Source organism: Vulpes lagopus, chromosome 2, assembly GCF_018345385.1.
Source record: "Vulpes lagopus strain Blue_001 chromosome 2, ASM1834538v1, whole genome shotgun sequence".
In the NCBI taxonomy this organism is placed as follows: domain Eukaryota; kingdom Metazoa; phylum Chordata; class Mammalia; order Carnivora; family Canidae; genus Vulpes; species Vulpes lagopus.
Genome location: NC_054825.1, coordinates 33,470,625 through 33,484,214, shown reverse-complemented (window position 1 = coordinate 33,484,214; position 13,590 = coordinate 33,470,625). Strand labels below are relative to the sequence as shown.

At 42.8% G+C, this 13,590-nt stretch overlaps 1 protein-coding gene across 2 annotated transcripts in view; it reads left to right on the top strand.

The window, feature by feature from the left end:
- Positions 1–13,590, top strand: part of PDE6C (phosphodiesterase 6C) — a 49,342-nt gene that overhangs the window by 25,674 nt on the left and 10,078 nt on the right. For both annotated transcript variants that reach the window (XM_041743850.1, XM_041743849.1), the window contains 4 exons: positions 775–921; positions 1,160–1,267; positions 1,701–1,810; positions 7,714–7,801. In XM_041743850.1, the coding sequence (XP_041599784.1) occupies positions 775–921; positions 1,160–1,267; positions 1,701–1,810; positions 7,714–7,801 (453 nt within the window). The remainder of the gene's footprint in view (positions 1–774; positions 922–1,159; positions 1,268–1,700; positions 1,811–7,713; positions 7,802–13,590) is intronic.

Sequence of the window (13,590 nt, the reverse complement as noted above, 5' to 3'; positions counted from 1 at the left end):
GCTAGCTTCTCCCGCCTGGAGCTTTCTCTGCCCCCATGGGACTGTCTCCCCTCTGCCTTGACCGGGCCCCCGAATCCACATCCTTCCAGGAGCTCTCTTCCTTTAATCCCCCTCCAGCCCGCCCTGCCTTCACGCTCTGCCCCGATGTATGGTCTGTGGGTGTGCTAAGCTCTCACCTTTCAGTGATCTGGACTTTGCAACCATTCAGGGAGCTGAGCTCCTTGCGGGCCGTGTCAGTGGCCCCGTGGCGGGCGCCCGGCCGCGTGCACAGCCCGAGGGCCTCGCCGGGTGAGGGCCCCCCCACCCTCACCCCCCCCAGGCCCGCAGGCTCCGGGGCCCCGCACTGCGGCGCTCGCTGTCGGCCGAGCGTACAGGTGACCCGCTCGTTAAGGATGAATGAATGAGCGAAGGGATGAATTAAGGGATGGTTTGCTGTCAGCGAGTGCTTCCTGAGGGGGTGGAGGCGACGGGGTGCTGAACCGGAGGTGGGGCTGCTGCCACGAGGCATCTTTGACTTAGCGTCGCAGAAGGAAAGCAGCCCCCGGGCCCGGCCTCGGAATTGCATTGCGTCGCCAGGACCGGCCTCGGTGTCACCATCGGGGAACTGGGCGCGATCGTGCGGGGCGTGGAGAGGGTGCGGCGCGGCCGTGGCACCGAGGCCCGGCGGGGGGCTCGCGGCCTCCTTTGGCGGTAACTTGGTCTCGCGCCCGTGCGGACCCGCGAGCCCAGGGGGACAGAGGCGGTGACCTGAAGCAGCCCGTCCTGTGTCCACAGAAGGAGGACCTGCCCGACCCGCGCGCGGTGGATCTGTACGAGTTCGGCTTCAGCGACTTCCCCATCTCCGAGCACGAGCTGATCAAGTGTGGGCTGCGACTGTTCTTTGAAATAAATGTGGTGGAGAAGTTCAAAGTCCCGGTGGAGGTCAGAGAGCATTTCATCTAAAATAGCGTGTGATTCTGTTGCTGTTCTCACTCCTGTTTCCCCTGGTTCAAAAGATTAACTTCAGTTTGGATTTTCAACTATTATTAACTTTGTAAAGGTATCAGTGTAAACCCTGTAAACAAGACCAACCTGTCTTTTTAGATAAGATTGTCACAGACCTTCTAACCTTTAGAAGCCTATTCCAAAGTCTGAATGCTGTTGTCGTCTTTGGGGGCAGGTTCTCACCAGGTGGATGTACACCGTGAGGAAAGGGTACCGCTCCATCACTTACCACAACTGGCGGCACGGGTTCAATGTGGGGCAGACCATGTTCACGCTGCTGATGGTAGGTACAGGGAGCTGTGAACCGTCGTAGCCCTGCACATTTCCCTCGTGAGCTGGACGAGGAGTGGATGTGGGCCGGCAGTTTAGATCAGTAGTTTTGGAATTTGTGGACACAATCCATAAACCCCAAACGCCCCTGCGGATGATGCCAGGGAGCATGGGTATCCCTGGGCACATGACTAGACTATCAGTGGGGCATGCATATACCTAGCTCCTTAAAGGAAAATTCTGGCACCTGCTGGGGTTTGCAGTTGCCTGTAGTGAGCTGCAATACCCAAGAAGTAAAGCCAACTTGATCTGAAAACAGGGTAGGTCATCTTCTCCTTTGCAGGCAGTTGCAAAGAGGTGTATTGCACTTGCTCAGAGGTGTATTTATCTAAATATATATATTTAAATATAAATATAAATATATATTTTTTATTTTTATTTTTTAGACAGGAAGACTAAAGAAATACTATACGGATCTTGAAGCCTTTGCCATGCTCGCTGCTGCTTTCTGCCATGACATTGACCACAGAGGCACCAATAATTTGTATCAGATGAAGTAAGTGACGTGCACTGGCCGTGTCTGAAGGCACCTCGGGGGAGAAGAGAGCCAGTCCTGTCCCTTAGCCCTGTCAGCTCTTCTTCTTCATCACGCTTGTGAATCTCAGGGCCACGTCCCGCTCCTCCAGAGCTCCAGCCCTCTGTGAGAGTGTCTGCTCTTTCTCCCTGGAAGCCGCAGCCCCGCAGCCCCCTTCCCCTACGGTTATTCCCAGACGTGCCCTGCCTTATTCGTAAAGGCCTTCGCTCCTCCTTCCTATATGAAAGTGCCCCGGCCTTGGTTTACACGTGTTCACGCGGGTGGAACCTTGCCCCCTGCTCAAGCCTGGGCCCGCTCCCCGTCCCTCCCCTGGCTTCTCTGTGCCTCCCGAGCCCTCCCTCGGCTGGCTTGGCGTCTCCTCGCCGCTGCCGTCCCCTCCGGTCCGGCACACTTCGGAAGCCTCGGCTTCCTCGTCCGGAGAGTGAAAAGTATAATAACGGTACCTACCAGGGAAGGTCGTGGTAAAGATTAAGTGAGATCATGCGTATAAAGCATTCGGCTCACGGTGGCCTCTTGGCAGTAAATAAATACTAAGTGTTATTATGATGTCACTGACGCTCTTCAAAATTCATCAGCGGTGCCGTGGCCAGGCAAGCCCCTGGATCACAGATTTTTAAGCTGCTCTGTCGGCCTTAGACACACTGTATCCTCACCTCTGACACACCACCTACCCCTTTCCAGAGGCACCAGGCATATTAGAGAGAACAAGTCTGGGAGTCTGGGTTTGTGGGGTCCAACCCCTTCCTGGTTGGGGGAGCTTGGGACAAGTCAATTGGTCTATTTGAGATTCTGTTTGTGAACCATAGAATGGGCACGATATCCACCTCTCCAAGACTGTTGTGAGAATCAAGTGAAATTACATGTCTATGAGACTCCTTAGTGGGTGCTCAAGAAAAATCCACTCAGTGAATGAAAAGCACATTGTGAGCAGCGACTTCTTACTTTTAGCAACTCTCCCTATGGGGCTCTGTCTTGAAAAGAGGACTGGCACCGGGACTTCGGGCTGGGGACATCTTCCTCTCCAGAGGTTCCAGCCCATGTCGGCCATCCTGCACTCCTGCACTCCAGTCTCCTGACAGGGGCTGGGTTCCCTTCTTCTCATCTGATCACTGCATGAACCATGTCAACTCCAAAGCTGCTCACATTTATTGAGCACCTATGGTGTGCTGAGCCCAGCTAAGATCTTGATACTCATCGCCTCCCACATGAGAGCTACTATGGCCTCCCTCTTTCATTGAGGAAGAAACAAGCTCAAGAAGGCAAAGTCCAATTGCCAAATTGGATATGACATCTGGCTTCCAGTTTTTGGGAAGGATGCAACCACCTCTGAGGTCTCTGCTTTGGCCGGGCATGTGGGGTCCGAGTGGGTCCCCCTGTCCATCAGCTAGGGGGGGCACGCTGAACTTCTCCCACCATTTCTGTCAACTGGAAGGACTGGGCCCCATGTCCAGGCTTCCCCACTGCAGGCACCTTAGCACCGGTGATCCTGGTTCTAGTAGCTCTGCTACACCGCCCTGACCAAACACAGTCTTTCTGCACACTGTCCCTCACTAGTGATGCTCGATGAGTCTCTTCACATCCCTATTCTGGAAGAATTGCTCAAGAGTCCACAGAGATATGGAGACATCACACTGGCAAAGGCAGCTCATGGAAAGGTTGAATGAAACAGAATTATTATTCTCACATGGATGGTTACAAATCAGGTCACTGTGGGAGGGTGACATGAAGTGACAGGGACACAGATGACTCTGCTTCCTGGCGGTACCTTGTGCCCTCGGTCTGATTTCTTGTCTCCATAAGATCTCGCCCCCTTCTTTCTAGTTTCCACCGTCATCTCCCAGCCTTAGACTACCCTCTGACAATGCCTTCAAAACCTGGCCATTTTCACATTTCTGCTCTTACCTCCAGCTCTCCTGTGCCCTTTGTTGACTTTTCCAGCCAGTTAGTTTTCTGCTTTCTTTGTTCCTTTCATTCCCTATCCTCGTTTAGTTTTTCAGCCCTCTTGTTTTTCTGCCTCTTGACTCTCTTCCATCTTGTCCCAGAAGAAATGCAGTTATCAGGACAAAAGTAGGAGGAATTTAAGAATTTACCTTATCCCCCCATCCAACACAGGCCTTTCCTTCACTGCCTTCCTCCTGACATCCTCAGGTTCACTTCCAGTTTCTCCCACAATGGCCCACAGGGCACACAGATCTACTTTTAGATGATTCTATTGGTGGGATGTTCTTCATGATACTGAACTGAAATTGGTCTCCCAGTATCATCTGTTTGTCCTCTTCAGGTCTCTCTGAAGCTGCTAGAATATGTTTAATTTCTCAACCACAGTCCATTCCTTCATATTAAAGAGAATGATCACTTCCCCCTCCCGCCTTCCTGGTTGAACACAGCCAGTTGTTTAAACCATTTCATATATGTCAGCTTCCACGCATCTAATTTTATTTGCTATTCTTCTGTGAGTCCAGTCTAGTGTTCTTATGTCATTCTTTAAGTGCAGGTCTTGGGGTTTAACACAATAATCCATATAGGACCTGACGTAGTTTAGATTTCATTATAATTACATTTCATCTTCTTGACTCTTCATTTCACTCTTAGTTGAAATTGCCATGTCACACTCTGTTAGCCAATGGATTAGTTATTTTTCCCAGTTTTCTGTCATTGGAAAATTATTCATGATTTTCATTGATATTCACTCAAGTCACTAATAAGATTATGCATCAGAACAAGAGCAAGGGCAAAATTTCAGGACCCAGGGCTGGAAACCTACTCCCAGGCTTGAAGACCATCAACTGAACACACTCATTGGGTTCAACTGCCTTGCTGAGATCCAGACACACATGGTCCATGGCCTTCCACTCCCACCAACCCTGTCACAGAAGGTCCATCACATCAACCTGGCATTGTGTTCTCCTTCTAAACTTTCTCTGTAAATGCTCATGAACTCTGAAACATTTTAAATTGGTTCAGAGATAAAGGTCAATCTTTCTCTTTTGTCATTTATAAGCTGTGTCATTTTTCTGCTTCTTAAACTTTAGGATAAAAATGTAGTTGTAGCCAGTCTTCGATCATCTCCTCCACCACTTCAAAATTCTCCAGGGAATACTGGCAATGGTGTTCCCCCCTACCACCCCCCCAAAACAATCCTCAGATTTCTTAGGAAGTTGGAATGTTACTCATCTACCTTAAAAAGAACCCCTTAGTGCTTTCTTACCAACACTGCCCCTTGCTGGAGTTATAATTTTCAAAAATCATTCTTGGAAAGACCAAGAAAACCGGTAGGTTGACTAGTCAGGTCACACCACAATCTCTGTTACTTGAGTTTCTCTCCTTTGGTTATTTTCTTCCTGAGTGCCTGGACAGTATCACAGTCTAAACTAGCTGTTTTCCATACTTCAAGTTCACTGTTGCCAGACTTCAAAAATAGAGAATTATTGATGGGTGGTGTGATTTAAAATATTTTTTTCTCATGATCCCCCATTGAGACTTTAAATAACATCTCTGAAATTTACTTTAAAAAAATATATCGTGCCAAATTCATTTTCTCTCCAAATATGTATATACATCTGTGTGTGCATCTGTGTGTGTATATAAATTCTTTTTTTTCTTATTGAACCATTTGTCAGTAAGTTGCAGACATCATGACACTTTACCCTGAAATGTTTCAGTATGTATCTTCTAAGAATAAGGGTGGCATTTGCCCACATAAACACAACATGATGATCACCCTGAGGAAATTTAACGCTGGTACAGTACAATGTCCCAATATGGAATATTTATTCAAATTATTCCAATTTCCCCAATAAATGACCTTTATAGCTTTTCTACCCCTCTGATTCAGGATCTAATTAAGGATCACCCCTGGCATTTGGTTGTCAAGTATTTTTAATCTCTTTAAATCTGGAATAGCTCCTCAACCTTTTCATGTCTTTCTGAATATTGCTATTTTTTAGTCTAGGCCAGTTCTTCTGTGGGCAAGCCCTCAATGTGGATTTTCCCAGTAGTTTCCTAATTACCAAATTCAGGGTAAATATTTTTTTTAAGATTGTATTTATTCATGAGAGACAGAGAGAGAGAGAGAGAGAGAGAGAGAGAGGGTCCATGGAGGGAGCCCGATGCAGGACTCGATTCCTGGACTCCAGGATCATGTCCTGGGCCAAAGGCAGGCGCTAAATCACTGAGCCACCCAGAGATCCCCAGGGTAAACATTTTTGGTGGGAATTCATGGATGATGCCCTTCTCAGAATGTCAGGAGGCCTGTGATAGCAATTTGTCCCATTATTTATGAGGTTTAGTTAAATTATTTATGGGCAATATCCAGGAGATCTCTTTATGTAAAGGTACATTTTCTCCTTTGTATTAATAAGTAATCCATGAGGTATTATTTTGAGACTAGGTGTATTTCTAACTCCCCAGAAATCTTTCTTAAATGATGTTTTAAACCTAAGGGAATTAAAGACACCATTCTTTTCTGACTGGAATTGAGCTTCAATTAATTTTTTAAATCTCCAGTGCTGACACAGAGGAGGTATTTAAATATGTGCTAAAATTATGATCAATTATAATTTTGCTCAGATATAGTCGGATTGTTCCCTTACTAGAGCATTTGGTTTATCAGACTTGTCAGTGACCTGTTACCATCTCCTCTACTCCCTAAAGTTCTGTTCTTTCTGAAATAAGATGAAACTTCTCTACTAAGGCTGCCACACAATCTCTGATCTCTTCCTTTCTTAAAACTATTTATTCATTCCATATTTCTTTTTTTCCCACTCTCCCTCACCCCTCCATTGGAATGAAATAGAATAGAATAACAAAGTCTTCACATGACCTGTGTAGGCCTTTGGCCTCAGCCTCCCTCCATCACTTTCTCTTTTTTCTTTCTTTCTTTTTTTTTTTTTTTATTAAAGATTTTATCTATTCATGAGAGACACACAGAGGCAGAGACATAGGAAGAGGGAGAAGAAGGCTCCCCATGGGGAACCCAATGCAGGACTCCATCCCAGGACCCTGGGATCACGCCCTGAGCCGAAGGCAGATGCTCAACCACTGAGCCACCCAGGTGTCCCATCATCACTTCCTCCTGCTACCTTTTATTTTCTAGGGCTTCCTCAAACAGAAAGACTTAAAGGAAGACAGGGCACCAAAGACTGAGGCCCCCACTTACAGAAAGCTGCAACCTAACCATTAACAAATGGGAAGTTTAACCTAAAATTTATGTCCCTGCCTTGGAGGAGGAAAGAAATAATCACTTTATAATCATCCTTATTTTGGTTCCTCAATTTTTTTTTTAAGATTTTATTTATTTACTCATGAGACACAGAGAGAGAGAGGCAGAGACATAGGCAGCGGGAGAAGCAGGCTCCTCATAGGGAGCCCAATGTGGGACTCAATCCCCGGACCGGGATCATGCCCTGAGCCAAAGGCAGACACTCAACTGCTGAGCCACCCAGGTGTCCTGGTTCCTGGAAATTCTTAATAAACATTTTCCATGCAAATGATCTGTGGGCCTTCAACTGGTTTGTTACATGTTCTGGGAGTCACAGCACAGGCCAGTGCCAGCAGCTCCAGGGAGCCTAAAGATTTTAAACTTAAAGATGCAGAGGATGAACCAAACTTCCTCATTTAAATAATTCAGTCATTTTATGCATTCAACAAATTAGGTTTTTTAAAGAATTTTTTAAAGAGCATATTCTCTTGTTCTAAATCTAAAAAATCAGTCCCAATATGTTACTTTCAACATTTCACAGGCATTAGAGGAGAGGGAGAAGGAAGAAATGGAAAACATCCTCAGAGAATAAAGACTCTATACTGTATGGACTCATGGATAATCTTTAAGCAGCTAAAATTATGACATATCCTCTTCCTCCTAGATCCACGTCTCCATTAGCAAAGCTTCATGGATCTTCCATTTTGGAGAGGCACCACTTGGAGTACAGTAAGACTCTACTGCAAGATGAGGTACATGAGCTTTTCTCCAGGGCAGCTTAGAGGCTCTGGATCAAAGCACCAACCCACAGGAAATACTTAGAAAGAGGATGGCCTTGAGTAATGGCTCAAAGAGTTGGCAGTCCATACCCTTATTGAAATCAATTGCTAGAAATGGCTATTTTACTACAGTTTTGAACAGCCAGGTTGGAAGTTGCTGAGATAGAAAGAGCCATGGAAAGTCACAAAATCTCTGTGAGTCCATGGAGAAAAAATAAAAAGCTTATGGTGGATGTGAGAGGGCTCTGCGCATCCTCAGGTATATATAAATGGAGAGGGGAGAGGAAGCTACATAGCCAATGATTTTCTTACTCGTGGGGCATGCACTGTGAGGCTTTGTCTGTATCTTTGAGGAAGTCAAGCTTTGGTAGTGGAGGGAAGCGTGAAATCAAGATATAAGACAGAAATAGCTGCCATCAGAGATGCACTGGCAATGCTCTAAGATTCTAGAAGGAGATGCCACGTTCAGGAGTGCACATGGCATAGGGGAGCAGAGAGGTGGGATCAGGGACGGTTTTGTGCAGGAAGTGGCTTGAGCTTGGTCTTGAATTCACTTTGATTTAGCCATGTCATGTACTACGAACATTCCACAGGAGGCCGTCATTCTTCTGTCTTTTATCAGTTTTATTTCAGGGGTATATAGCTTGTGGAAAAGTTGTGGATACATAATTCAGTTATACTTAAAAAAATATCTTGAGAAAATTCCAAACCAAAACTGATTAAAATGAGTCATTATTGGATGGAGGGAAACACTTTTGTCATAGCAGAGAGCTTGTTTAGAATCACACGTGCTCAGTTGGAGAAATAAGCCCTCTGGGGAGTGGAGCTTTTCTCAGCTTCTGTAACAATCTTTTATAAAAGGCTCAAGGAAGGAACATACGGAAATATGTCCAAGTCTAGAGATAACACTAAATTCTCCCAAGTAATGTAAAGCCAAGAGGGGAAAGTAAGGCAGAGTGACCAGGCAGAAATATGGAAAAAGAGAAAAACAACACTGGAGCGTTTTTATTTTTATTTATTTTATTTATGATAGTCACACACAGAGAGAGAGAGAGAGGCAGAGGCAGAGACACAGGAGAAGCAGGCTCCATGCACCAGGAGCCCGATGTGGGATTCGATCCTGGGTCTCCAGGATCACGCCCTGGGCCAAAGGCAGGCGCCAAACCGCTGCGCCACCCAGGGATCCCCCATTTGAGTGTTTTTAATAGCCCGTGATTGATGCCACGACCAAGTGCATGAGAATTTGCGGGCCTGGGGTGCACAGGCTGTTAAAAACAGATCCCGGGCTTCATTTTGCACTTACTGATGGGGCTTTCTGGGATTCTGGCCAGGAATTTGTATTTTTGTTAAGAATGATAATTCTGGTGTACAGCCAGAACGTCTATGGGTTTATAACATAAAAATAATGATATTATTTGTTCTATGACAATTTAAAGGAGTGGAGTTGAAAGTAATTCAGGAAGATAAGAGTAAACTGTTATTACTAATTTGTTATGAGTCTTTGTTGGGACAATCTTATATTTTTGAGTAAGAATTTTCTCTACTTACATAATCAGTAGTGTCACTGATTATGTGACATCCTAAGCAGGTACTATTGAATATAATTTATTATTTAATTTTACATATACCTACTAAAGCAAAATATATTTTAAGAACTTCAACCAAGTGTTTAAATGCTTAACATGATGGGGGTGGGGGTGTGGGTAATCCTTGTATCTCATATGGTTTTCCTTTCTGGAATTTAAAGGTTTATAATAGACTAGTGGTTTTCCATCTTAATTTTTTAATGTTATTTACTCTGGAGTCTAAAACTGGTTTTGATGGTTATATAAAGGCTTATTATTCTTTCTAAAAAGTCATACTGCATCTCAGTAATCCATACCACCTTGGCAAGGACCCGTCTACAATGCTATCCAACCTGCTATTTGAAGACTTTCAAAGCCTGTAAATAAGAGTCGCTAAGCAATGTAATCACAGAGTTTTTTATGAGCAGGGAAATGGAACGCTTAAAAAAATGAAATTTTCAGCCTTCAGATGTTCTTTGTACACTCTTGGGAGACAATGTTCTTTTATTTACTTTTTTGTATAAAGAAAATATTTGCATTAAAAGCATTTCAGTAAGGGAAATCCTCATGATTTATATAATAATCTTGACATTTTGTGGTCATTACTCAGACATTTTGTTTACCATGAGGCTTTGAATTAAAATGTCCTTGTATCCTAGTAGAGTGGGATCCACCGTTCTGAGAATTAAGAACTACCTGTAACCATTCAGAAGTCCACTCTTTCACCTGAGTGAACAGGTGGAAAACCGGCTAGTCAAATTTGTAAGAGTATAAATTTTAATGTCATAATAGTATTGTAGAAACAACAAAATATACTGCTCCAGCTTAACCCTGTTACCATTCAAAACACTTCTTTATAGAATTCATGATAATTCTATGTATGCTTTACCACACCAACCCCATCTTATACAATGAGTGAAGAAGCAATGAAATATCCTGTGTATGGTCACAGCAGCCATGAAGACGTTAGCAATCTCTTTGTAGGGTGTCACCAGTACCATGCAGAAGACTAGAACAGCCTGTACTTTCTCCTGCCTTACCTCACCTGAAAGCCCTACCCAGGATGAACTGGAGTCATTCCTGCCTATTTTGGGAATTTATATGTTTACTGCCATTTTTATAGTAGGAGAGAACAGAGACCCTCGCTGTGGATTAGTGAAACCAGCTGAGCAGGTGGGGGTTCTGCTGAAATGAGCTGGGAAATAGGCCTCCTCTCTCACTCTGGCACACCTGTCCCACCCACCTCAGGTTTTCAGCACAATCCTCAGGAAAACAAATGGAATATTACAAATGTACATGTTTTTAAAATTAATGACTTCATAGTGGTTGTAAAAATTATACTTGCCAATATAAAAACTCAACCATAGGGAAAATTTCAAAAACAAATTTACAAAATTATTTCAAATCCTATCACTCAAAAATAGCTACTTCACTAACATCTGATGAACTTCTTTGCAGCCACCCTATGACTAGACAGGTGGGATAGAAACAATTTTAGAAAAATGGGATCATACTATCCAAGCTTTTTAAGTCAGAGTTCATGTTTTTAAAATCAGCTTTATTGAAGTATAATATGTGTACAATAAACTGCATCCCTTCAATGTGTACAATTCTATAAGTTTTACAATTTTTACACCTAGGAAACCACCACCACAATCAAGATATAGAACATTTTTAATCCCCCCAAACCATTCTTCATGCCCCTTTGCAGTGCATTCATCTCTCTGCTCCCAGCCCTAAATAACCATTGAAATGCTTTTAGTCACTATAAATTAGTTTAGATTTTTGTAGATTTTATATAAATGCAATTATACAAGTACTCTTTTGTGCTGGCTTCTTTCACACAAAGCAATAATTTTGAGATGTGTCTGCATTGTATATATCAGTGATTCATTCCTTTTCATTGTTGACTAGTTTTCCATTTATCTTTATGTAATTCTGTTTGAATTCAATGGAAGAAACATTTTGGGACTAGAAAGAATTCCAGAACTTTAGACACTGTGTCTTTAAACAAGAGATACTAGCTCTTTTTAAAACCTTTTATCTAAATTCAATAAATTAACATATAATGTATTGTTAGTTTCAGAGGCAGAGGTCAGTGATTCATCAGTCTCATATAACACCCAGTGATCATCACATCACGTGCGCTCCTTAATGTCCATCACCCAGTTACCCCACTCTCTCCACCCCCTTCTCCTCCATCGACCCTTAGTTTGTTTTTTTTTTGTTTTTTTTTTTTTTTTGTTTTTTTTTTGTTATTTTTTTTTTCTTAGTTTGTTTTCTAAGATTGAGAGCCTCTTATGGTTTGTCTCCCTCTCGGATTTCATCTTGTTTTATTTTTCCCTCTCTTCCCCTAGATTCCTCTTTTTTTTTTTTTTTTAAGATTTATTTATTTATGATAGACATAGAGAGAGAGAGAGAGAGAGGCAGAGACACAGGAGGAGGGAGAAGCAGGCTCCATGTCGGGAGCCCGACACGGGACTCCATCCCGGGTCTCCAGGATCGCGCCCTGGGCCGAAGGCAGGCGCTAAACCGCTGAGCCACCCAGGGATCCCTCTTTTTTTTTTTCTTAAAGATTTTATTTATTTATTCATAGAGATGCAGAGAGAGAGAGAGGGACACAGGCAGAGGGAGAAGCAGGCTCCATGCAGGAAGCCCGACGTGGGACTCAATCCCGGGTCTCCAGGATCAGGCCCTGGGCTGCAGGCGGCGCTAAACCGCGGCGCCACCGGGGCTGCCCCGATCCTCTGTTTTGTTTCTTAAATTCCACACATGAGTGAGATCATAATTGTGTTTCTCTGTTTGATTTATTTCACCTAGCATAATACCTTCTATTTCCCTCCACATCGTTGCAAATGGCAAGATTTCATTTTTTGAGATACTCTTAGTCATCTAAAATGAACAAATGACTGTGAAAAATTGTGAAAAACTATAGCTCAGCATTTAGATGTTTGATATTTTTAGACAATATGTATTAACAGCATTCTATTAACTCACTGCTATGAAACGTTAAGCAATTAAAATACTTCTACTCCTTCCACATCTTTGCCTCTGTTTTGTAAGGTGTTTATTATCATTGATATTTTTTTTATCGGTATTTATGAAATTTACACGTTGCTCAATAATTTCCACAATTATTTATCCTTTTTTAAAAAGTTTTTATTTAAATTCCAGTTAGTTCACAAACAGCAAAATATTCAGCTCAGATGTATAATTTAGTGATTCAACACTTACATACAACTCAGGTGCTCATTAGGACAAGTGCATTCCCCATCCCCTACTTCCCCCATGCCCCCACCCCTTGCTCTCATGGTTTGCTTCTTTTTTCCCCCACAGTCGTTTGTTTTGCTTCTTAAATTTCACATATGACTGAGATCATATGGTATTTTTCTTTGACATATTGCGCTTAGAATAATACTCTCTAGCTCCAACACAATTGTTTATTCTTCTACTTTTAAATGGGCTCAATACTTACAATCAATCCTTTTATGATGGCTTCTCCGTTCCTGTGTGTTTTATTGACTCATATCTTGATTGATGTGATGATCTTGATTGGCTAGATTTCTGTCAGATTTTTCCAAGAGAGGCTAATCTAAGTACATGCTTAAGAATACCTGTTTGTTACATTTGTTTTTAAAGATCAGTTTGGTGGGACATAAAGGTCTTGCTTTTTCTCAGAAAATAGAAGACATCACTTCACTGTCTTTTGGCATGGAAGTATTGCACTGAATAGCAGTATGTAGCCAGTCTTTTTTTCTTATATGTGATTTGCTTTTTCTGCATAGATGTTCATCTGGTGCTTAATTCTTCATATTTTAGCAGCAGCATCTGGATACTTTGGTGTTGATCATCTTGTATTAATTTTTTCCTGCTCTAATCACTGGTTCTGCCTTAGCTTACTAAAAAAAAAAAAAAAAAAGCATGTGTGTATATATTTTTATTCCTCAAGTTGTCCCCAAAAAGTTTTATTGGAGCTTCCAAAAATACCAAAAAAAAAAAAAAAAAATTAAAGAAAAAGAAAATAGGACTGCTGGGAAAATAAAACTAAGATGAAGCATACATAGTAAAGCCCCCAAATGTGCACAGTGAGAGTATAAGACTATTGGCCCCAAATTTGGTCGAGGGTTTTCTAGCAACTAATATAAAACAGAAGCAGCCTCTCTTATATGAATCTATATCCATAGGTTAAAAAGAAAC